The 24557-nt window shown below is 65.6% G+C and overlaps 1 protein-coding gene across 11 annotated transcripts; it reads left to right on the forward strand.

Moving 5' to 3' along the window:
- Positions 1-438: 438 nt before the first annotated feature.
- RHPN1 (rhophilin Rho GTPase binding protein 1) lies at positions 439-11659 on the forward strand. 11 transcript variants are annotated; one of them, XM_082432840.1, is made up of 15 exons: positions 439-1440; positions 5081-5196; positions 6208-6336; positions 6683-6758; positions 7370-7447; positions 7777-7901; positions 7983-8167; positions 8408-8601; positions 8950-9106; positions 9181-9294; positions 9647-9862; positions 10212-10288; positions 10495-10641; positions 10740-10901; positions 11317-11659. In XM_082432840.1, the coding sequence occupies exons 2-15, from the start codon at positions 5168-5170 to the stop codon at positions 11479-11481; spliced, it is 1854 nt and encodes a 617-aa protein (XP_082288966.1). In that variant the 5' UTR covers positions 439-1440; positions 5081-5167; the 3' UTR covers positions 11482-11659. The 11 variants fall into 11 exon arrangements, with proteins under 11 accessions (XP_082288966.1, XP_082288962.1, XP_082288956.1 ...); XM_082432836.1 differs by lacking the exon at positions 439-1440 and adding an exon at positions 1991-2150 and having other exon boundaries at positions 10740-10862; XM_082432830.1 differs by lacking the exon at positions 439-1440 and adding an exon at positions 1992-2150.
- The last annotated feature ends 12898 nt before the right edge of the window (positions 11660-24557 follow it).

The raw sequence follows: 24557 nt of genomic DNA on the forward strand, positions 1-24557 counted from the left end.
ATTTCACATATATGACATCTATATAGTAATAAATACCTGTAAGATTACAGAATTTCCTTTGGTTTATTCCACACATTTTATATAACATTATTTACTTTCTAGTTTTTTTAAAAATTTATTTTATTTATTTATTTTTGGCTGCATTGGGTCTTTGTTGCTGCTCACGGGCTTTCTCTAGTTGCAGTGAGCGGGGGCTACTCTTCGTTGTGGCGCACGGGCTTCTCATTGCGGTGGCTTCTCTTGTTGTGGAGCATGGGCTCTAGGCGTGCGGGCTTCAGTAGTTGTGGCTCGTGGGCTCTAGAACACAAGCTCAGTAGTTGTGGCGCACAGGCTTAGTTACTCCGTGGCATGTGGGATCTTCCCGGACCAGGGCTCGAACCCGTGTCCCCTGCATTGGCAGGCAGATTCTTAACCACTGTGCCACCAAGGAAGCCTTCTAGTTATTTTTTAGGTAATGTGAAGTTTGTGTTCTTTCTTCTATTTCAAACCTTATTTAGAAATATCTCTTCACTTCCAATGGTTACCTTTTATTTTGGATGTTTTTTGTTGTCAATTTCTAGACATCCACTCTTCCAAAACTAAGCTTTGGGATTGCTTTGTTATAGAAGGTGCAGAGTTTCACCAACCTTAGCTCTACAAGACCCGATTAGCCAAACAGAAGTCTCCTCCAGAGCCCTACCGCCCTCCCCAGGGGCGACCTCTTGTAACTCTTTGAGCTGCCGATTTGGTATTGAATTCCACAGTTCCGAACAACATACTTCTGCATCCGGAATTCTGCTTTCTCACTGAGGCCTTACCTACTGACTTCGCCTCAGGAGAATGAAGCTTCGGCTTCTCCCACCCACTTCTTCACTCTTCCCCTCTTACCTCCTCCTAACAGAAACTCGTTATAATGGTCCTGAGGTCAAGATGCCAGGACATCCTGAAGTACACAGCTGAGTCAGGTTATATTCTGTGGTTACTTTTTATTTTCCCAGGAGTTAACAATTACCTTATTTTGGAGTTGTTATTCTTGCAGATGGCCAGGGTGGGCCAAGGAGCTTAGTTTACAGGATTTAGCGCTGGGGATCAGGCGTGCACGTTTGGAGAGAAGGAGCCTAGGGCTCTGCACGGAGGGGAGATGGTGAGGACGGACAAGCTGGAACTTTATCGGAACTTAAAGATAAACTAGGGCTACTGCTTATGCTCTGGTGTTCCTGCCCCTACAAACGGTGTGTTCTTAGGTGAGGTGAGCCCCACATGAAATCTGAGTGCGCTGCAGAGTCACCATAACTAGAGAAATTATGAAAGGACCTGGACGGAGGCACATCGCTGGAGCAACCCTGCAGGGAGAGCAGGTTACGGAAAGAGTCCAATTCTGGAAGAAGGCTGGTCCTGGAGGCAAGTCAGTTCTAGAAGTAGGTTGTGAAAGCAAGATGATACTGGAAGCAGGTTGTGGAGGTGGGTTCTGTTAGGAGGATTCTGGGGTGTGGGCTCCAGAGACGGGTTCCAGAGGAAGGTTCTGAAAGCGGGTTCTGGAGGTGTGACAAAGGACGGCCGACCATGGCACCTCACTGGGGCCAGGCCGGAGCCTGGGTAACCGCGCGGAGACAGGAAAGCGGACCTTAAGAGCTGCACGGGCGCTCGCGCTAGCGAAACCGTTAACCCCATTGCGGATGTTTTCGGACTAGCCCCGCGGAGGCCCCGCCGCCGGTGCGGGCAAAACCCGCGCTGCCCGGGGCCCTGCGCGGCGCAGTGTTTTTCCCTTATCCGCCGGCCGGCGGTTGCCAAGGGCGACCGCATTCCCCCGGGGCTCCGCGGGCGCGGGCGGGCGGGGCCTGGCCTCGGAACCACCTCCCTCGCACTCTGGTTGGCCGAGGCTGCTGTCCGTCGGAGTCTCCGCTGCCGCCAATTGGGCAGCGGAAAGTTTCGCACGCTCGGCGCCCAGCGCCCCGCCCCTCCAGCCGACCGGGCCACCACGCCACCCCCCCCCCCGCCCCCCAGAAGAGGGCAGTGCGCGATCCCGTTCGCCCGGGGTTCCTGTGCCGGCGTTGGCTTCCAGGCGGGCGCGGCCCGAACGGCGGGCGGCGATGGTTCCCGAGGGGAGGCCGGACGGCACGGGCGCCGGCGAGGAGAGCGCCCGGCTGCAGGCGGCCGGCAGCGTCCGCAAGGTGGGAGTGCCCCAGGGCGGGGGGCGCCGGGAGGTGGGGTGCCAGACCCGACGTGCTCCTGTCGCCATCTGACTCCGGCGGGCGCGGGACTGCCGGGTCGGCGCTGGCTTCTCCCGTCCGAGCGCGCCGCTAGACTCCGGGGCGAACCCCACATCTCGCTCGCCCCTAGAGGCAAGGTGGGCTTATCGCTGGGGAAACTGGGGCCCGGTGCGGAGCCAGAACCCAGCTGTCTGCCTGTGCTGGGCTCCTCTCTAGCCCGTTTGGGGACCCCTCCTGTGTCGACCAGGAACAGGTGGGAGCGCAAGTCCACCTTGTGGTTTTCTCCAACGCTTCAGGACTCCCTTCTGTGACAGGTGTTGGGCTCTGGTCAGTGACAGCCCGTGGCCCTCGTGCTTGTTCCTGGTGCCCATCATTCCTCCTTTTCTAGCTTTCCCCTCTCTCTCCTAAGACTGTTCAGCTTTGCCCTGGGCACCCAGCTCTGTGATGAAACTTTTAGCAACAGGTGGCTGAAGCTTCCTGGGTACAGGAAATGGCTGGAGGATTGCCCAGCTAGGCGGTTTGTCCCTCCTCACTTCCCCGCACCTCTGCCCCCTCCTGAAGTCCCTGACCCCACACACTGTGGACTGTGGACCATTTCCAGGAGGACTGGGGAAGCTCTGGAAGGGAGGGGGTGTGGAGACATTCGAGTCTGTGCTTGGGAAGGAGAGGGCGCTCTGGCTGCCTCCCTCTGCAGCCCGGGAGCCCAGTTGTCCCCTCGTGGTCACCAAGAGGCTGCCCCAGTTTTATGCCAGGCCTTGGGCGTCTATGTCCCCAGGGGTTTTCAGTCTGGTGCCACCAAGCATAGGTGGCACCTGCACCCACGAGGGTGTAAGGCCTGGCCCTGCTGACCATCTTGCTGATTGTTCCCAGGCCCGTGCTGGCATAGTTGCCCCCACACGTAGCCAGTTCTGGCCACTGCCCATGCCATTTCCTCCTGGGCTTCTGGGGGATCCGCTAGACCCATGCCATCAGGGCCATTGCAGGGAGGGTGTAGGGGGTCGCTCCTCTTCTCCGTCAGGGTGGGGGTTCTTCCACAGGTGGGTGAGCTGGCCCTTTACCACCTGGTGCGGAAATGGGGGTGAGTGTGGCTCTCAGCCCGCCCAGCACTGCGGACTGGGCCGTAGGCACACCTCCCACCCAGGTCACGCAGCCAGACTGCCTTCTGGAGGGAGCGTTAGGGTCATGAGGCCATGGGGGTGCTGGCTGTGGAGCTCAGAGGGGACCCTGGCTCAGAGGCCGTGGTCTCCTGCCTCCAACACATCTCTCCAGGAGCACTTGACATTGGAGACAAACGAACTGTGTTGATGAGGACAGCCCTGCAGGGCTGGCGGCCTCTGCCCAGCACGTGGACCACCCCTCCCCAGGCAGACAGCAGTGCTGCTCACCGAGAACCCTTAGAACCTGCTGCAGCTTTGCAGTTGGACCTTCGGAGGGATAGGGATGTAGCTCCGGCTGTGGCCTGCCCTTCTCTCCCCAAATTCTCAGGCCTCCTGGAGGGGAGACTGCTCATGTCCTCTGCTCATTCCCTTTTGCACCAAGTGGGTGTGGGAGGCACCACGGAGAAGACGCGCAGGCCAGTGGGAAGACAGACACTCAACCAGCAGAGCGGAGGGCGGAGAGCCGTGTTTTGTCTTGTTCCATCCTGGTGCCACCCTGACACCAGCCCCCTTCCCATCTACAGATGAGGGCTTGCCCAGGGTCCCACAGCAGGGAGTCCTCCAAGTTGATTGCTCTTTCTCCCATTGTTCAATGGGGACAAGTCCCCTCTCCGCAGTTACCTTGAAGCCTTCTATCCTTCAAGTCCCAGAAGAATGCCTCCTCCTACAGGAAGTCTTCCCTGATTGAGCTCTCCTGAGAATACTGGAGTGTGGAGGAGATGTTGGGCCATAATCCAAGGTGGCCATGCGCCAGGAGCCTTGTCTGTGCAAGGGAGTGAGGCCTTCTTTAGGGTGCCCCCTGCACGGGGCTGGGACAAACTAGAGACCCCAGAAGGTGGGAAACTGCCCTGTATGTGACAGTGGGGGCATGCTTATTCAGATTTGTGGAAGACAGTGGCCATTGTAGGGAGGCCAGCGTCAGCCCCGCATGAATAAAACTTCCCCTGTCTGTGCCCTCAGGGCAGGGTCCTGGGAGACACTGTGTTCTCATCCCTGCTCCGATCGGGGGGGCCAGGTGATCACCTGAGCCTGAGAGGACGTTGCCCAAGGAAGTACGTTCTGAGAAATCCTTCCCAACTCTTGGGCTGGTGACTGACCCGTACGGGAGGTCCTTAAATGGCCAGGAGGAGGTGTGGTGGCCGCGGCTGCACCAGTCCCACTGGGGCCCTGAAGCCGCTCCCCTCACCAGAGGGAGCCTCTCACCCTCTGAACCTGCCGCAGGGCTCCCTGCTTGGGGACCGGGACGTGGGCAGGCTGGCAGGTGGCTCATATGCAGTACAGGACCCGCGCGGAGGCACTTCAGATGGTGGCCGTTGGGAGGCCTGGCCTGCTGCCTGTGAGCGGAGGGACCCTGGGCCTGTGGTTTGGGCGTTTGCCGCCAGTAAGCAGCCAACTGGGACGGAGCCCGGCCATGTTCAGCGTGGCCCAGGGGAGCCTCCTCTCTGTCAGCGCCCCAGCGGGAGCCGGCTGGGCATCCCCTCCAATTAAACGTGTGTGGCCTGGCATAATTGTGTGGGCGGGATGGGTCGTGGGGGTTACAGAAGGAATTCAAAAGTTCAGGAGGATGTGTGGTGAGTAATTGGCCATCTCCCAGCAGGAGCTCCAGGCTGGGCTGCTGAGACCCAGAGCCACACCGGACAAGCCCAGATTCTTCCCGGGGCCCCAGTCCCAGCCACATCCCCGCCCGCCATGTCCTTGCTGGCTTGGCCCCCGTGACCTGTGGCCTCTCTGCAGGGCTGTGACCTCCTGGCAAATTCGCAGCACGACTGCCTGCAGAGCCGCAGGGCCCGGATCCACCAGCAGATCAACAGGGAGCTGAGGATGCGGACGGGCGCCGAGAACCTGTACAGGTGCGTGCTGGCTGCCTGGGACACCTGCCGCCGGCCGACCCATGGGAGAACAGTGCCGTGTTCCCCGAGGCCCCTGCGAGGCAGGTGCATCCTGGGGCAGGGCAGTGACCCAGGTGGGTGCCTGGTCTTGTGGTCCACATGTGATTCCGTGACCGTGGACTCCCATTCAGGCTCCTGAGAGGCAGGGCTGGGCCTCCCACTGGGGTCTGGGGCAGCCATGCCGCTCAGCTGAGACCCTCACAGGTGACTCAGGCCCCCACCTTGGTGGCCCTCACCGGCAGGGGTAGGCTCAGGGCCAGCCGAGTTCCGTTCCGTGCGGGGCTGGAGCAGGGCTGGAAGGGATGTCCCCACCGGTGTGCAGTGTGGGAGCCTTTGAGATGCACATGGTGACCAGCAGCTGTGTGCTGACCTTCACACACACGCCCGTCTACCGGTGATGGCCCAAGGCCCAGGGAGGAGGCCTGGCCTGCTTGAGTGCAGAGTGCCAGTGAGTGCAGAGCCAGCCCCAGGGCGGGGCTCTGCTGGGCCTGGGCCCCTCCTTTTCCTTAGCAGCCCTGCCTCCCTGTCCCTCCCATCCGTAGGGCCAGCCCTGCCTTCCTGGACCTGTGGCCCCCCTGCCAGCCACAGAGAGGGTCTGATCCCCGCCCCTCCAGGGAAGTTGGCTTCCATTCACTGTGGAGGGCAGGCGTGAGCTGTGTCCTGGGGGAGCGAGAGGTGGTGGAGGACATTTATGCCTTGGAAGTTCAGGGGCCATGGAGATGTACTTGGTCCAGAGTCACGACATACCCGTGTGGACAGGAGTCTGCATGAACCACGGGGGTTTGCAGAGAAGGGGGAGGTCATCTGGCGGGCCCTGGACCCCACTGCTGCTCCCCAAGGGGGCTGGGCCCATCGGCACATCACTCTGGGAGTGGGCTCCAGACCTCATGCTGGGGCAGGGGCTGCAGCAAAGCCCAGGGGCGTGGGTCCGCCTGCAGGGCTAGGACTTCACCTCAGCCTGGCCTCCCCTAGAGCCACCAGCAACGCCCGGGTCAGGGAGACTGTGGCCCTGGAGCTGAGCTACGTCAACTCCAGCCTGCAGCTGCTGAAGGAGGAGCTGGAGGGGCTCGACGGCAACGTGGACGCCAACCAGCCCCAGAGGTGCGTGTGCACGTGTGTGCAAGGACACGGACTGGCTCCAGATGTGCATGTGCGCATGTGTGCAAGGACGCAGCCTGGCCCCAGGGGTGCGTGTGTGCAGGGATGCGGAGTGGCCCCAGAGGTGCGTGTGCATGCGTGCGCAGGAGAACACCACTCACCACGTGTGTGTGTGGGAGGATGTGACCCAGGAGAGAGCGTGGTGGGACGTGTGTGGTGTGCAAGGACATGTACCATAATCAGAGGAGGGGTGTGTCCCGTGGGGCAGGGGTGGTAGCGGGTGGACTCGTGGCCACTGGGGACAGCAGAGTCCAGCCTTAGAGCCCAGACTCGATGCTTCTGGTTCTAGCGAAGGTATCACTGTCCCCATGATCCCCCTGGGGCTGAAGGAGACCAAGCAGCTAGACTGGGCCACACCCCTGAAGGTGAGTGCTGGCCTGTGAGCCCTGGGCTCTGGGGGGTCTTCGGGGCTTCCTGGTCCAGCCGTCTCACGGAGATGAAGACTCTCAGGCCCAGAGAGAAGAGGGGTCTGCCCTGGAGCCGCTTGGCCTCCCCAGGCTACAAGGGATTTGGATTGGGTGGGCTTTGCAGAAAGGCACGCACCCTGGGATGGGTGTCAGCAGAACTGGAGGCCCCAAGACGGCTGCAGGGTCCTGACTCTCACTCTGAGGGTCCCGCTGGCGGGGGCCACCTATTCCAGTCAGAGCCTGTGCTGAGAAAACCCGCTGGTTCCCGGGTCCTTGTTGGGGCTCGTGAGCCTGGCTGCCCTGGGCAGCTTGCCACTCCGGCCAGGCCAGCAGAAAGGTGCCTCACCCCTCGGCCTCAGTGTCCTCGCCTGTCAAGTGGCAGGTAGCATTTGTCTCGTGGGGTTAATAAGGGAATTCAAGTAGAAACATCACCAAGTCTCCAGGCCCCAGATCCGTGGTGGGGGGCACCCACATCCGTGTGTAGACCAGGGCCTACCCTCGCTTCGGGTCTTCACCCACGTCGGGCTGGGAGACTTCAGGGAAGCCCAGCGCCTGTCCCTTCAAATCAGGAGCTGATCTCAGGGCACTTTGGAGAGGACGGTGCTTCCTATGAGGCTGAAATCCGGGAGCTGGAGGACCTGCGGCAGGTGGGTGGGCTCCCCCTGGGTGGGCTCCCCCCCCAGTCCGTAGGTGAGAAGACAGAGGCTCGGTGCTGCCGGCCCATTGGGAATGGCTACTCTGTGCCTGTCCCCACCCCAGGGACCCTGCCTGGGTCTCTCGCCCCAGTGTCCTGCACAGTCTCCTGGAGTGGCACATGTGGTCCACAGCAGCCCCCGGGAGGGCAGGTGTGACCGTGTCCACCCCAAGACCCTGGGGTGCTCCCCTGGGGCTGTGGCATTCAAGGGGATTCCCAGGGCGGTGTGCATGCCATGAGGTGGGCTGGGGCCGTGGGACCCCACTGACTTCCACCCGGCAGGCCACGCGGACCCCCAGCCGGAGCGAGGCGGGCCTGGAGCTGCTCACGGCCTACTACAATCAGCTGTGTTTCCAGGAGGCGCGCTTTGTCACCCCTGCCAGGAGCCTGGGGCTGCTGTTCCACTGGTAGGGGCGGGGCGGGGTGGGGAGGGGCGGGGGACGGCGGCCGCCTCTGAGACCCCGGCTCCTTGTGAGGGCTCTGCCCAGCCTGACCCGACCCTGCAGGTACGACTCGCTGACGGGGGTTCCGGCCCAGCAGCGGGCCCTGGCCTTCGAGAAGGGCAGCGTGCTCTTCAACATCGGCGCCCTCCACACCCAGATCGGGGCTCGCCAGGACCGCTCCTGCCCCGAGGGCACCAGCTGTGCTGTGGAGGCCTTTCAGAGGGCTGCGGGTGAGAGCCGCCCAGGGCTGGCCCCCCAGCTGTGCCTGCGTGGTCCTCGCTTCCAGGCGTGAGGGGCAGAGCCTTCTCTGTGGCCAGAGCTAGGGGCCCAGGACGATGGCCCCCTGGCCCGAGGGGCCACACGCACAGGCCGTCTGTGGGGCGCAGAGGCTGCTCCCCAGCCAGGGCCGAGCACACGGGGCGGGGGTGGGGCGGCCCCACCGTGCCACCCTGAGCCCCTCCCCTCCGCAGGGGCCTTCAGCCTCCTGAGGGAGAACTTCTCCCACGCGCCCAGCCCTGACATGAGCCCCGCCTCACTCTCCATGCTGGAGCAGCTCATGACCGCCCAGGCCCAGGAGTGCGTCTTCGAGGGCCTCTCGCTGCAGGCCCCCGTGGCCCCCCGTGACTGCCTGGCCCAGCTGCACCTGGCTCAGGAGGCCGCCCAGGTGAGGGCGGGGAGCCCGGCCAAGCTGCGGTGTCTCAGTGGGCAGCAGGGCCTGGGTCGAGGGTGCCGGCTGGAGCTTAGTAGCAGAGCCAGGCTCTGGGCCAGGTTGGCCGGGTGCAGGGTCTCCTGTAGGGTCCCAAAGCCGGCTGTCAACCCCGAGGTCCTCAGTCCCCGCCTCTGGGGCAACACCAATCAGAGCAGGAACCGGGGCCCTGCGCCTGAGCTCAGCCTGGCGTGGGGCAGGGCCGCTGGGGCTTTGGTCGGGGCAAAGCCCCAGGGTGGGGAGGGGCGGGGGACCAGGCCGCTGGGCTCGCGGGAGGCCCCAGCATCCTGCCGTGTGCGCCAGCAGGTGGCGGCCGAGTACCGGCTGGTGCACCAGACCATGGCCCAGCCGCCCGTCCAGGACTACGTGCCCTTCCCCTGGACCACCCTGGTGCACGTGAAGGCCGAGTACTTCCGCGCCCTGGCCCACTACCACGCGGCCCTGGCCCTGTGTGACGGCGCCCGTGAGTGCCCCGCCCCGCATGCCCGTGTGCCGGCAGGGCCCCACTGGCGCCTCACCGCCCTCTCTGACCCCCAGCGGTGGCAGAGGCGGAGCTTCCAGCCCTCGAGCAGATCTTCCTCGGGCTCCCGGCCTCGTCTGAGCCCCGGGACCCCGCGCTGCCCCAGGAGCAAGAGGAGCGCCGGAAGCTGGGTGAGGTGGCTGAGGGAGGAGGGTGGGACGCTGCGGCCTCCGCGGGGGTGAATGACCCACTCCACCCTGTCATCCCCAGTCCTGGTGTCCCGGCCCTGGCGGGTGGGGTCCCCAGCTCGCCCGGAGCAGGGGCCCCAGCAGTGCGGGCAGCGTCGGGAGGGGGCGGGGGCGGGGGGGGGGGGCGAGCCACACACGGTGGCAGCCCTTTCGCTGCTCAGACCTGCCAGCGGGCCCTCAGGATGAGCCCAGAAGCCCTCACTTGCCCTCCTCTTGCAGCGTCTGGGGGTGGGGGAGCTGGGGCCCAGCCTGGAAGGGCCAGGCAGGCGGCGTGTGACAGCTCTGTCCCGTGCAGGCAAGGCCCACCTGAAGCGCGCCATCCTGGGTCAGGAGGAGGCCCTGCGGCTGCATGCCGTGTGCCGGGCCCTGCGCAAGGTGGACCTGCTGCAGGTCGTGCTGGCCCAGGCGCTGCGGCGCTCTCTGGCCAAGTACTCGGAACTCGACCTCGAGGACGACTTCTGTGAGGCCGCCGAGGCCCCTGACGTTCGGCGTGAGCAGCCAGGCCCCTTGGGTGGGTGTGTCCTGGCCCCAGGGGGGGCGGTGGGCGGAGGCCTCCCGGGGAGCAACTCGCATTTGCCACAGAGCTATGGGCCCCCGAAGGAGGAGCAGGGCAGTTGGCGGGGGAGCCGTGATGGCAGCTTCCTTGCTCCTCCACGCCCACCTCTCCCTGCGCCTGGGACCCCCAAGAACCACCCCCCGGGGCTCCTCCTGCTGGTGGTCCACAGAGGGGCCGGTGTGCACAGGCTGCACTTCGGGTCACGCACTCTGCTCTGGCCGAGGCACGCCCGGCTGCTTCCCAGGGCTCTGGGGCCGTGAGCCTTGGGCTCAGCCCCGCCCTCCCTTCCCCGTCACCCCTTCAGCTAAGACGCGGCGGAGGCCGGAGGGCCGGGCACCCAGCTTCTCCCGGGTGAAGGTGGCTGATATCTTCCATCGGCTGGTGAGCACCTGTCCCAGGCCACGCCCACCTCGGCTCCGCGCTGCGACGTCAGGCAGGCCCTCGGTGTGGGCCCAACCCTGCCCGGCCCCCCTGCAGCCCCTGCTGCTTTCTGTCCCCAAATGTGGAGATCGGGGCGAGGGTGCTCCAGGCCGGGGCTCCCCCACGTGCGGCGCCCAGCCAGGCCTCTGACCTCTGACCGCCCCCAGGGGCCCCTGTCCGTGTTCTCAGCCAAGAACCGCTGGCGGCTGGCAGGGCCCATCCACGTGGCCCGAGGAGAGGGGGGCTTCGGCTTCACGCTGCGGGGAGACGCGCCCGTTCTCATCGCTGCCGTCGTTCCAGGGGGCCGGGCCGCGGTAAGGGCCCCCACCCCGGGGCTGACTGCGGGAAGGGGGAAGATGGGACCGGCCAGAGGTGGAGGGGTGCCGGCGGGACTCTCCCCGTCTCCCTGCAGGCGGCCGGCCTGAAGCAGGGTGACTACATCGTGTCGGTGAACGGGCAGCCGTGCAGGTGGTGGAAGCACGCAGATGTGGTAGCCCAGCTGAAGGGCGTGGGCGACGAGGGCGTGAGCCTGCAGGTGCTGACGCTGCTGCCCGGTGCCGAGCCGCCTGGCTCGGTGAGCCCCGGGGGCCCTGGCGGGGTGGTCCCTCACTCCCTGTCCCGCCCCGGCCCTGGGCCTTCCGCCAAGCCCCAAACACCCGCAGATGCCAAGAGAGCACTGGGATCACCGTCCAGGCTGCAGCCACCTACGCTGCGGCCTCCACCTGCTGGCAGCTCCTGCCCTTGACAAGGCCCCAGCCCACCCCTCAGCCGGCCTCCACCCTCCTGGAGGCCCCGGGCAGGAGCTGCGCAGGAGCTCTGTCAGCCAGCGCGGCAAACCCAGGGGCGCCCTGCTACAGGGCCGCCCTCCCAGGACCCCCGCCACGTGCCCCCTGAATACCACCCAGCTCGTCCCTGTTGCGCTCACCAGGCTGGCCGCAAGCAGGCCAGGCCAGGATGCCGACCGATACCCATTTCCACCCCGAACACAGGGGGACCGCCGGCCAGCCCTGGGGGGGCTTCTGAGGAGCCAGAAGGAGTGTGGCTGGGAGACGCCAGAGCCCGCACAGGCCAGCCCCAGGCCCCTCCTTGGCTGGAACCGTAAGGCCAAGAGGGGCAAGAGTGGAGGGAGGCTGTCCCCAGCGCCACACCCCTGAGCCGGGCTGCTCAGGCTGGCAGCGAGGGGCCCGCTCTCCCCACACCCGAGCCCCCGCACAGGCTCCAGCTGGCCGGGAGTGAGGACCCCACGCACGCCTTCCTGACCCCAGAGCACCTTCCGGCCAGTTTGCTGCCCTACCCAGTGCCTGGAGCTGCCCATTAAAGACACTGTCAGATGCGGTGTGTCCGAGCCCCGTGCTGGGGGCCAGGTGCTGCCCCCCCCGACGGGAAGTGTCACAGTCGCCTCTGGACACCGACTCCCAAGTGCCAGGAGGCTGCCCCTGGGCTGCCCTGTCCTCCTGCGCCCCAAGTGCCCACTCGAGGGCAGCTTCCTGGGTGGGGGCGTCCGGCTGCCCTTCTTGGATCCTGAAGGAGCCGTCCCCAGAGAGCCAGGCAGGCTGGGGTGATGTGTTGCCAGCGGGTCCCTGCAGCCCAGATGCCCACTGCCCCCTGTGCTGGGCCCTGAGGCCCCTCAGCTGAGCTCTCCCCATCCCCCTGCCCCCCCAGCATGCCAAACCCTGTCCACACCCTCCCTCAGGACTGGGTCCGCCCCAAGCCAAGCTTCTGTTTGGCCCCCAGTGATTCCTTCTGGGCACCCCTCCCACTGGCCCACCTGGCGCCCAACAGGCTGGAGAAGGCTCAGCTACCTTCCTGCCCTGCCCCAGTGCCCACAGCACCGCCTCCCATCTGATCGGGGTCCCAGCCAAGGCCAACTGCTGCCACACCTTTTACTGTCCCTCCGTGCACAGAACGGGGACCCACCCCTGCTTCCGTCCTTCCTGTCCCCTCATCCTGACCCTTTCTGCATCGAGGGCCTAGATCTGATCCCAGCTCTGCACCTGCTGTCCAGTCCTTTTCCAAGCTGCCAGCCAGGCCCATCCCCCGCTCTCACTTCCCCCCTGGCCAAGCTCCGCCCGGCCTCACCCTGTCTCCGCCCTCACCCCACTAGGCCCCGCCCCATCCTGCCAGGCTCTGCCCCACCTGTCCTTGCCCTGCAGTCGAGCCTGGGCGTCCGAGGCCCCTGCTCCAGCCTCCGGCAGGTGTCTGTGGGGCCGTTTCATCCCCCTGCACCTGAGCCCAGCACTGAGGGGTGCCCCCAGCCCACTGTAGCCCCCTTGGACTCCTCCCCAGCCCCTCTGGCACTGAACTGGGCTCCTCAGACCGTGAGCCTTCAGTGTCCCCCAGCCACGCATGCTGGTGGACGGCCCCCAGAGACCACGGCGGCCACACTCTCCTGGGTCCCACGGTCGTGTGGCTCAGGATCTGGCCCCAAAAAGAGGAGTGAGACGTGGGACGGGGTGCCGCCTGCAGCCCTCGGCAGGTTAGGGTTGGGGGGCAGGGGTCCCTGTGGCCACCAGGGGGCAGCCGCTGCCCGCTTAAGTGCAGTGCAGGTTTGGGGAAAGGGAGCAGCAGACCCCGGAGAGCAAGGAAGGCCCCCCTGCAGACCAAGGCCCAGCCACCCCCGTCTCCGGGCATCATGCCTGTCCCCTCTGTGAGGTCCCAGGCAGGAGCAGCCCTGTGGGACCTGGCCCTGCCATCCACCACCTTCTTTAGCATTATTGGGGCATGGGAGTGAGCTGGGGGGGGGGGTGTGAGAGTGTGAGTGAATGGGTAAGTGGGTGTGATGAGGGCATGCAGCTTTCGGAGTGGGACGGCAGGGCTGCCCCACCTGCCTGAACCTGGGGACAGGGCATCCAGGTGCGTCCCTCCCCGACCCCCCTGCCCCTCCTGGGAGAACGCCCCTCTCAGCAGAACCGGCCAAGGTCACCTCAGCACTTACTAATTTGATTAATAAAACTGTGCATCAAAGAAGCATTACCCGCTAATCGGGGACGACAGGGCTGGCAGGTCCTGTCCAGGACTCAGCAACTTCCCTGCTTCCAGCAGCTGATCTGGACCCAAGAGGGGCTGGGACTGGGCACGGAGCTGCTACCTGCTTCTCGCCCCAGGCAGGTGGGGAGGGCCCCTTGCCAAGGACCAGACCCTCCCCATGCGGACAGCCGGTGGTGCACACCCCACCAGGGCCTTCCCAGCCCCTCCCTTGCCCTGCACAAGTGGCCTGCCTCCCGGCCCTCAGGCAAGCCAGGGCCTTTGCTCCCCTGGGCCAGGTGGGGCTGGGCATCGAGGGGAGCCCCAGCTCTCCAGGAAGCAGTGAACCCACTTTCCAGATGGGATAGTAGGTGCTGAGCGTGGGGCACAGACCAACCGGCGTCCCACAAGGCTAGCGGAGGCTCTGCCCACACGCTTCCAGCCACTTGAGGCACCTGTCAGCCGTTCCTGGACGCCGAGAGTACTGCCACCCTGTGTCCGGCACACCTCAGCACACAGGAGTGGCCCGGCCCACCCAGTCTCCCTGGCATCTCCCTAGTGTCCCTGGACGGCTGAGTTGGCCGAAGGCGGAGTCCTGGGCTGGCTCCAGGAGGCCTTGGGGATGAGGTCATGGACACGACTCTGGGCCTGGCAGGACCCCCAGCGGTCAGTTGTGGCCTGACCCCCACCCAGAGGGCAATACTGCACCCCGGTGGGGGCAGGACTCAGAACAAGCTGGCAGTGGCCTGCCTGGCACCCGAGGGTGAGTCCCGCCACACACGACATCAGCCTGGGGTCGTGTCAGCGCCTGGCCCAGCCCAGGAGTGAAGCAGGCGGCCGAGGGGCTTCTCTGTGTGTGCCGGGGGATTGTCCAGGCTGGGAGAGGGGCTATGCCCCGAGAGCCCACCTGGGCCGAGTCCTCTCCCCAGTGGCAGTGGCTGCCCTGACAGGCTGGTGCGTGGGAATCTACACACAAGTGGGGGTGGGTGTGAGGAGGCGCGTGCCTGCCTGGCCCATGCACTCTGCCCTGACGTGTCTAGGTGCTCCATCTCTCCCCAGCTGCCTGCCCCGTACCAGCGCCCCAGCGCCATTCTGCCCTGTGCTCTCTGCGCCCTCAGTTCCGAGCTGGGATGTGCTCAGCCTTCCTCAGATATGGCCACGTCTCAGGTCACAGCTCTAGCCCCCCACTTTCTGGTCCAGCCACATCCCGTTGTCGCGGCACCCTGGATGGGCCGTGGGCCACAGACAGGGACCGCGCCAGTTCATCCACAAGCTCCACAAATACCTGGGAAGATGCAGCCGCCTGCTGCGAGTGTCCCATGCGTGTGCCACCCGGGGAGGGAGGGTGAGGAGCTCCTGAGGCGGCAGCGGGACACTGCCCCTGTCCCCGTGCCCAGCACAGGGAGGGCCCGGGAGGACGTGCGCTGAGCAGCGTGCACGCGGAGGTCCCCAGCGCGCGCCCGGGCCCGCCCCCGCCCCACGCAGGGACGTCTCATTTTCCAGAGTGGTCTCCCCCTGGGCGGGGAGGTCGGGGTGAGCGCACGCTGTGATCGTTTTGCTTTGCCAACAGAAAACTGCCGCGAGGGGAAAAGGCAAACTCCCTTTCGCTTGGGTCAGCAGTGAGCGCAGCAGCAGATTAATGTGAGGAGAGGCGTGGGTGCAGAAGGGAGCCCCGAGGCGGAGGCGGGAGGGCCAGGGAGGGGGTGGGGCGCAGGGATCACAGGAGAGGGCCAGGCGGAGGACAGGTGTCAGGGCCGCCGGCTGGGGGGACCCCTCCTGGCTTCGCTCTCCCCCCGTACCTCCTCAATTCACTTCTCCCAGGGCTCCCACCGCACCCCACCCCCACCCGCACCCAGCCCAGGCCCGTCCACCTCCGCCTCAATCTGCCCCGATCCCCCAAAAGGCAGGGTTGGCCCAGGAGCCTCCAGAACAGGACCTGGATCGATGGCACACTCCAGCTGGAACCCCACTAACCATGGCCACGTGGTGGTTCCCAGCCTTCACCCCACTGGACACCAGCCCCTGGGGTGAGCCCACGGGAGGTAGCACTCGGGGACCCAGGGCCAGTGTGAGAGGCGGTGTGGCTCACCAAAGCTGCACAGCCGCCGCGGGGGTGGGGGCAGCCAGCGTGGTCCCAGGGCCCTGGGGATCCAGAAGTGGGGTGCGTGGGAGGCGGTAAGTGGGAGAAGCAGCCGCTCCGACCCGAGCTCCTGGGGGGGCCGAGTTCCCAAGGCCCTGCTGAGAAGGCTGGGTTAGAGGTCTGCCGGCTCTCGTGGAGGCCGGGAGGTCGGGCTCCAGCGTCGGGGTGTCCCGTAGGGACCCGAGCCCAAGAAGCCGGAGGCACACTATGCTCCCCACATCCCGAGACAGAGCTTTTGCTGGAGAAGCTGAACTTGCTGCCTGACTGCAGAGGGCTCGATGGTGGCCCCCAAAGATACAGCCACCCAGAACCTGTGAACGTGCCCTTGTGTGGAAAAAGGATCTTTGCAGATGTATTCAAGCTACGGATCTTGGGATGAGATCATCCTGATTACCCGGTGGGCCCTGAATCCACTGACACATTTCCCAGTAAGAGACAGAAGAGGAGAGGCCATGTGGAGACACGGGCAGAGACTGGAGTGATGAGGCAGCAGCCTAGGAGCACCTGGGGACACCAGAAGCGGAAGGGACCAAGAAGGGTCCTCCCCTCCAGCCTCCGAGTGAGCACGGCCCTGCCGACACTTCGATCTCAGATTTTGGCCTCCAGAACTGGGAGAGAACAAGTTTCTGGTGTTTTAAGCTTCCGAGTTTAGGATAATTTGTTAGAACAGCAGCAGGAAGCCAATAAGCCGACCTCACACAAGTCCCCGTGTTTCTGGGCCTCAGTTTGTCCTTCCGTAGGATGGACATGATCCAACAGGGCCTCAGGTGTTGGATTAGAGGGGTGGGCTCAGCCCAGCTGTCCATGAGAAGCATCTCCCGCTTCTGGAAAGCCCGCCCCACCCCCAGATTCTGAAGCACGTGGCTGGGGCACTTGGTCACAGTGACCTGAACATCTGCATTCAGGGCTGCCCAGCTAGAGACTGACCGAGTGGATGAGGCAGCCACAGACATCCCCCACCCTGCTCATCCCCCTCGGCCTCAGAGTCCTGGGGGCTCAGAGCCTTCTGTGGCTGGCTCGCAGGTGGCTGTGTGCCTTTGAGGCATCTCACCACCCCTCAGACGGGTCGCGGGTCCTGAGTGCTGCCTCCTGGGGGCTCAGCCCCAGGGGGAGGTGGGAGGCCGTTCTCTCGGTGGCTGGTGAGGCCTCTGCACAGGACCGTGGGGTCGCTCAGAGCCCGTGTGGAGCAGCCCGGCCACGCCCCTGGCTGTGTGTGTTAGGGGGGTCTGAGGCCTGGGGGGCTGCCCAGGCTCAGCCAGCACCCCATCCCACCCCCACCCCCGGGGCCAGGCACCCCAGCAAGCTCTGCCCTCTTCCCTGTGGCCGGGGTCTGTGCGTTCAGCTGTCGTGCAGGTGAGTCTACCTCACGGAGCTCCTATGGGGGGCGATGGGCCCAAATACAGTTGCCCCCAGGCAAACTTAGAAGGCTCCACTGGGGCCGTCCAAGGAAGTGGAGTGGAGGTGACCTGGGTCAGGGTCAGTGGTCGGTGTGGCCACCGAGGGAACGGGCAGTGCACGGGTTTAGAGGACACTGAACCCGCTTCCCCCACCACGAGCCCCCGTCTCCCAGCACCAGGGGAGAGGGTCCCCCGGGGCAACCTGGGGCCGCCCCTTCTGTGGCCGTGTGCCTCCTGGTGCGAGGGAAAGGAGAGCCGCCCTCAGGCCCCTGCGGGGCAGCCCCGAAGCACCCCTCCCCCCGCTGCACCTGCCACGACAGAGCCACCTCTTCAGCGGTGCTCCTGGAACCCCTCGGCGGAATCCAGGCCAAACATCTCTGCCTGGCCAGTCTCCTGGGACAGAGGGTCCCTGGGCTCACAGCCCAGGAGGGACAGGGGAGGAGTGGAGGGGACAGCGGCTCGCCGGAGTCCTCACGGGCCAGAGCACACCCAGCACCCTGCTCTGACGGCTGGGAGAAGTCCTGTGCCTCTGGCCTGATGCATCGCTCTCTGCTGACTCTGGGCCCCCAGCCCTGCCCCGCCCCACCCCCCACCCCCGCCAGCTGTGCCAGTGTCTGGAAGCCTCCTCTGCTTGCTCCAGTGCAGCTTAAGCTCATGAGAACCACCACTATGGCCCTCCCCCTCCTCCCCTCCCCCTTCCTCCCTTCCCCTCCCTCTTCCCAGCCTCCCCTCCCCAGGGCCTGCACTCTCTCGGCGGCACCTAGCTCCGGGGCCAGGTGGGCATGGTCCTCACCTGCCCCTGAGTGGAGTCGAGGCAGGATGTGTGGGAAGGAGGGCAGGTGGGCTCCCAGAGGGGGCGGGGAAGGACGAGACAGAACTGCCCAGCTGAAGCCCAAGGCCCCACTTGGAAGGGGCTGTCCCTGGGGCGCCCTGTCCCAGCGCCCCATCCCAGCCTGCGAAGAACGCATCGCTGGGTCTCAGTTTCCCTACCTGAGAGCTCAGAGCCCTGCTGCAGGGGGGGCAGCGACGTCTGGGAGTCCTGCGTCCCTCCCGGAGGGGACGTGCCCGCCGTGACTCCCTCCTCTCCGGACGCTGACTGTGGACTCAGCCGGGGTCGGGGTGAGCCCAGCCACCACACGCTCACACACACACAGCCAGTCCTCCCAGGCCGTGCAGACCCCGAGGCCGGCTCCAGGTCCCGCACGCTTGGCCCACGGCACCCCAGGGAGTGCAGGAGGAAGCACCGGGCCGGGAGGGCGGGGTCAGCCCCGGAAAGGCAGGAAGGACCCTCCTCACTTCCTGGATCCCCTCCGAGGCTCCTGGGCCTTCAGAGGAGCAGAGAGGAGCCGGCCTCCGCCCACCTGCTGCCTCTCCTCTCCCCTGCCCTCCCCTGCCCTCCCCTCCCCTCCCCTGCCAAGACTCCCCTTTGCCACCGTCGCCTGCTCCACTTGCCCCATTGCTCCAGCCAACGTTCGGACCAGTAACAGCTCCACCTCTGTCTTCACCAGCACCGTGGCCGCTGCCGGCCAATAGCAGCACCTCCACCCGCACCCCGTCCCCACGGCCATCAGCACCGTCACCCCCACACTGTCCCTGGCATCCACATCGTCATCTCCCCCAAACTGCATCTCTGTCACTTGACCAGCAGCACCATCACCGCCATGGCCGACAGCCACATGAGTGTCACCACTAACTCGCTCTTAATCCCCTCAACGGCCACGACACGCCAGCTTTACAAGCCCCTGGCCAGGCTCTCCTTCACTGTCCCTTCTTCTGGACAGAGGACCTCAGGTTGGGGCCAGTCAGTGCTGGGGTGATGGCGACAGGGGCCAGAGCTAGCCTAGGATCGGCTCAGGAGGGCCACCGGCACCCCGCTCCGCTTGCATCACTGAGCTGGGCTCTAGGCACTACGAGGTCAAGCCAGGCGCCGGCCCTTGGGGGCTGACCATTGATGGGGCTGAGACAGGCATCTCAGGGCAGTGGCAGCAACAAGCACAGGGAGCTTTGGGAGCCCAAGGGGCCTTCACCCCCCTGCCCAGTTTCAGGTTGGTCCCTGGGGACAGGGGGGATGAGGAGAGCCTAGAGGGGGCAGGAGGCAGCTTGGCAAAGAGAAGCAGGGCCAAGGTGCCTGGGGTGGGCCTGCGGGCCGGGACTCACTCCACGAGGTGGGCCCCTGCCTGGGGAAGGGCCTAACTCCCGGGCTGCACGCCACTCCCGGAGGGCCCCTGGTGGCCTGGACACTGAGGACCAGGGCTCACGGTCCCAGGAGCACCTCTGTGAGGCCACTGCGGCGGTGCCACTGTGATTCCAGGAGGACGAGCAGGTTTGGGTGGGTCTGCTCAAGGTACACCCACTGGACTTGGGCTGCCAGTGGGCACGAGGAGCGTGTCCAGGGAGCCGCTGGGCGTGGTCTGGGGCTGGAGGGAGAGGGTGGGTTGCGGGAGGGCCCTGGAGGGTTACCTGTAGCCCTGGGAGAGGGTGGTGGGGCTGGAGGAGTGGGGGACAGCCTGGAGACCCCATAAGAGAAGGCTGGCGGGAGAATCTCGAGGGGGAGGTCAGAGGGGAGTAGGGAGCACTGCCCCAGAGAGCAGAGGCGGAGCGGCCGAGGGGAGGAGAGGAAGAAGAGGGAAGTAGTCAGCTCCCTCCCTGCCCCCAGCCCCGCCAGGCCAGCCCTGCTGAGGGGTGGTGGCTGGAGCCACAGGCCCTGGGGGCCCTGAGGTCTCTCTGGAGGATGCAGGTGGGCATGGAGTCCAGGAGGGGCAGGGGCCCCTGATGGTCAGGCAGCCCAGACCAGGCTGGGGGTAGGCCCCCTGGTATCGGGGTGGGAGGGGGGCCCTGAGCTGGTGGGAGGAGGATGGACAGAGGCCTGGGCAGGTCCCCGTCAAGTTCAGCCCCTCTGGGGTCAGAGGTCTCACCTTACCTTGACCAGGAGGAAGGCCTCGGCAGGCTACCCCTTCTGGGAGTGGGGGCTCCTGCCTCAGTTTCCCCTCTTGTCTCTCACACACTATCTCTGTCCCGATGCGGGCTGTGCCCTCTCCTCAGCAGCCTGTGGCCTGCAGGGGGTCCTGAGGGCCGAGGCCCACCCTGGTAGAGGGCCCTGCAGGGCGGCCTCCCCAGGCCCATGCATAATGCAGTATTTACCTGGGGCTGATCGGCAGCCCCCCAGGCTCCACGCTCCCCTCCCCCTCGGCCCCTGGATGGGTGAGCCAGACGTGCATTAAGACAAGAGTGACTTATCGAGCTGTCAGGGGGAGCGTTTTAAGACAGAATTATAGGGGAGAGGAAAAAGATTTTTACCAAATTAATGAAAAATCAATCTGGCCTCAAAAATCCATTAGCCTTCATAATGCGCCGGTTACAGGCCGAGCCGCACAATCCGACGGCGGCTGTTAAATACTGCGGCCCTCACCCCCGTTCGCTACCCCACGGTGCTTACTGCTGAGAAGACACCTGCCTCCCCACCCCCCACGCGTCCAGACTCAGCTGGTCCAGGGCTCCTACCCCAGAGCCCCTCGGAGGCCCCAGCCCTGGACCCCAGTGTCCGGCTGAGTCGGCCAGGGGCTCCCCCGGCAGACCCAGGGGTCCCCGGAGACTGAGCGAGGTAGCAGTCCGGTGACGGTGGGGCAGACAGGATGGGGGTGCTGCCCGGGGGGTGCTGGTGATGTCGCTGTCCACGCAGCTGGCCACGTGGGCGGAAGGCCGGCCGTGGTCTCGGCCGGGCTGCTCAGCGGCCTGTGGCCGTGAGGGTCAGTGTGGCTGGCGATGGTACTGCTGGCTGTGGAGACAGGCTGGTGCTGCCGTGGTGACCATGCCGACCTGGGTGGTGAGAGGTGGCAGGCCCGTGCGGGGGAGTGGGGAGCTGTGGGAAGAGCAGGAGGCCCTGGGCTCTGTCACTCCGCGGAGGCCGCAGGGGCCAGGGGTCGGGACAGCAGGAGGGTTCTGGCTGACCCCAGACCCGGGTACTGCCAAAGGGACTCCTTCCCCACTGAGAGGAGGGGACCGGGCTGTCTGAGGTCCTCCATGCCCAACAGGAGGCCTGCACCGGGCCAGGAGGCTGGACTGCTTGATTTTCCATTAAATCGGCAAATCTCTCTCTTTTTCTCCCCTCTCTCCTGGAACCCTGCCTTAAAGCTCTCCTGCTCTGACAGCTGCATCCGTCAGCGGCCCGTCTCCCTCTGATGCCTCTCAGGAGGCGCAGTCAGAACCCCTCCTGTCACCTTGTCACCCACCCCCCTGGAGGGGCTCCCTCGGGCCTGGCCTCAGGCGGGCAGCACCCCGGGGAAAGCCCAGGGCCTAGAGGGCTGCCCCCTCACCTGGCCCTTCTCCCCGGGACCCCTGCCTGACCTGCTCTAGTGACGGCCACGTGGCCTCACCCACCGTGTGCCCGCACCCCACCCAGCCCCTGTTGTGTAGTCATTCCGAGCTGCCACCCTCCTGAGTCCTCCCGGGGCTCTGCTCGCCTCACTTGCTCACCGTTCATTCACTCGCACGGCTCCGGAGCCTGTCCTGCGGTGCCCCCCGGCCGGCCCCCGCTGCCCAGACGGGGCTCAGTCCCGGCCCCCGCTGCCCAGACGGGGCTCAGTCCCGGCCCCCGCTGCCCAGACGGGGCTCAGTCCCGGCCCCCGCTGCCCAGACGGGGCTCAGTCCCGGCCCCCGCTGCCCCTGAGGAAGGGGTGGGCTACGGGAGGCCAGGCAGGTAAGAGGAGGGCCCACGGGAGCAGGGCAGGAGGCCGGGCTGGGGAGAGACAGAGCAGGCCGGCGCCGGGGTGGGTTTGGGGCAGATGCGGTGCTGGCCCGGGCAAGCCCCTAACGGTGGGTGCTGGGCGCAGCGGAGGGTGGTGCCGGGGGCCGGCCCGGGGCAGGGTGCAGCCCCGGGGGCTGAGGCCGCTGGAGGAACCCCTCAGACCCTGCGAGCCCACCTCACCGCCCCGGGGCTTGTGGCGCACTCAGGGGGCCTCCCCGCTGCCTGGCTGTGGGGACCCCCGGCCCAGAGGGGTGGCTGCCCCGGGGTGACCCTGAGCAGGCGGGGCGGTGGGCTCAGTGGGCTCCGGGGCCTGACTCCGCTGCCCGCCCGCCCCTCACCCGCCAGGCTGGAGCCAGACAGTCGCGCTGTGGCCGACTGTGGTGTTGCGGATCAAATCCCAATTCATTAGCGGTGCCGGCCGGGGCGGGAGGGTAGCTGTGGGCAGGGGCCGAGACCCTGTCTGCGGTTCTCCGGGTGGCCTGGCCGCCTGGCTTCAGAGGCTCCCAGACCCCACCGAGGGAACCCGCTTCCAATAATCGGTCAGGGATGGCGCGTGCCAACCGTGAACCACTCAGACAGCGCGGCGGGCGGCCCAAGGTGACCTGAGCCTGGTCCCGCCTCTGAGGGGCGCCCAGGAGCGGCGGTGGGGGCCCAGGGCCCGGCCCAGCCCTTTCTCTGTCCGGGCGTGTCTGCTGCCCCCCCTTTGTATCCGTCTCTCCTCGGGGCCTCGGCTCCCTTCTGCTCCTCCCACTCCTGGCCTGTCTCCCAGGTGCCCCCTCGTTCTGGTTCTCATGCACGCATCCCCTCCCTCTCCGTCCGGGCACCTGTCACTTCTCTGCCTGCACCCTCTCATACCTGGGCAGGTCTGGGGTGCCCAGGACCAGCCAATGCAGGAGGGAGCCAGGCCCTCCAGGTCAGAGGGCCCCTCAGTACAGGCTGGCAGTGTGCCTGCTAGGGTTCAGAGGTCACAGGCGAGTTCCCACTTTGCCTGGGGCGAGGGTCTCCCTGCCAGGCAAGGACAGTGTGTCAGGGGTGTCTTGAGCCCGCACAGGGCCAGGGGCTGGCCCGCTGAGGCCAGAGGAACTCTAGCTCCCCACCACCGGCCAGGTCTCAGCTCTGCCCACTGGGGCGATGCCAGGGCAGCATCAAGATGCCCTGGCCTGAGGGTCAACCAAGCAGAGGCTGGTGGGCACGAGGAAGGGAGTGTGTCTACACCTCTATGCCCACCCCATGACCACGCTGCACGGGCAGCCCCCCACCTCCCCCAGGGCCCAGCCAGGCCAGCATCCGTCTGATCAATGGCCAGGCACAATCCGACATCCTGAGCGGGGGATGGATCTGCTGACCCAGGCCGGCCTGCCGCATCCCGTCCCATCAATAGCAGATCATCCGGTGCTGTGCTGCTCTCAGCCCTCCAGGGAGCCTCGGCAGGACGACCGCTGGGCCCTGCATCCACAGTGGGGCAGGCCTGAGAGCGAGGTGGGCAGGTGGGCTGTCAACTGGAGGCTCCTGGGCCTCTCCACCTGCCCGTCTCCCTGGTGGCCTCCAAGCCCCAGCAGGGCGGGCCCCCAAAGCTGCCTGGGGGCCTCCACGAGGCCTCACTCCCAGGACTCCTGCAGGGCTTTCAGGACAGCTGACCCCTCACCTCTGAGGCATTGCCTGCTGGGTGGAAGGGACTGGCAAGACCTTAGAATCCCACCAGGGCACTGGGAGGAATTCCTGGGCCAGACTACTCTCAGTTTGGAGAACTTTCTACGAGGCAAAGCTGTCTCAGATAGTGGGGGGCCATGGAAGGCTGAGCTCCCCATCACAGAGCTGTTCATGAGGAGGCCTAGTGGCCCTGACAGCAGGCAGCCAGGACCTTTCTGGTCAGAGGGTCCACCACCCACTGTCCCCAAGAAAGTGGGCCCGAGCTCCCCACGCAGCATTCACACCACGTCGTCCTGCACTTCTGTGAGCAGCCTGACCGGCCAGGCAGGGCTTCCTGCCCAAAGAACAGGGGCTCCAAGAAGAGATTAGCCAGCTGGGGGCAAGCCTGGCTCGAGAAGCCTTGGCAGCCTGGCCCACCAGCGGGCCGAGGGCCAGTGAGGGGTGGGTCATGGCCGGGGCAGCAGAGCAGTTGGTCAGAGGCAGTGGAGGGTGGGCAACCTGAATCAGCAGCTCAGGGCCCCTCAACCACCAGGACCACCACCCCTGGTCCTTCAACCCACAATCTCCATGGTGACTGAGCGACCTTCTGTCTGCAGCACTGGCCCTCCAAGCCCTGGACCGTGACACGGCCTCTCAGGTTCATGGGGCAGGGCTTGGACTTCTGTTTTCATGCCCAGAGAGGTTCAGAGACCTGTCCAGTGTCACAAAGCATTTGGGCAGAGTCGGTGGACCTAGACCCTCACCTCTGGGCCTGTTCAGAGCAGTTTGTTAGGGTTTGACTGGGAGCCCCGAAGGGCAAGCCCACCTTCTGTCTGCCCCTGCATCCCCTGCTGAGGGCGATGTGCACAGTGGGGGTGAGAGGAAGCAGGGCGGGGCCGCTGCGCTCTCTGCCCTGGAGGGAGGTTGTGTGAGGGCATCCAGCTGCCCCCCGCGGCTGACTTGGGAAGGGGACTGGGATTTACCTGCTCTTGGAACCGGTGTTTATGAATATTCCTAAAGAGGAAAAATCAATCAATTATCCCGAACGTGGCTATTTCTCTAACTGGGAGAACATGCAGTTTTATACACCTCGGAAGAGACGCCGGGGTGGATGGATGGCGGAGCGAGCCACCCTTTAAATCCTCTCTGGGCTGGCAGCCGCGCGGCCGGCCTCCGCGGGCAGCCTGCCATCTCCCCGCCAGGCGGCACCCACGCTGCCAGGTCAGCAGCCCTCACCTCCCGCTCGTCAGGACAGCAGCCGTGAGCCCTGGGATGGCCAGATCGGCCAGCCTGGGACAGAATCACCCCTTATGGTCAATCTCAAGTGCCCCTGCCAAGGCCGCCTCCCCAGGCCTG

The sequence above is a fragment of the Balaenoptera physalus genome (assembly GCF_965194825.1).
Source record: "Balaenoptera physalus genome assembly, chromosome: 17".
In the NCBI taxonomy this organism is placed as follows: Eukaryota; Metazoa; Chordata; class Mammalia; order Artiodactyla; family Balaenopteridae; genus Balaenoptera; species Balaenoptera physalus.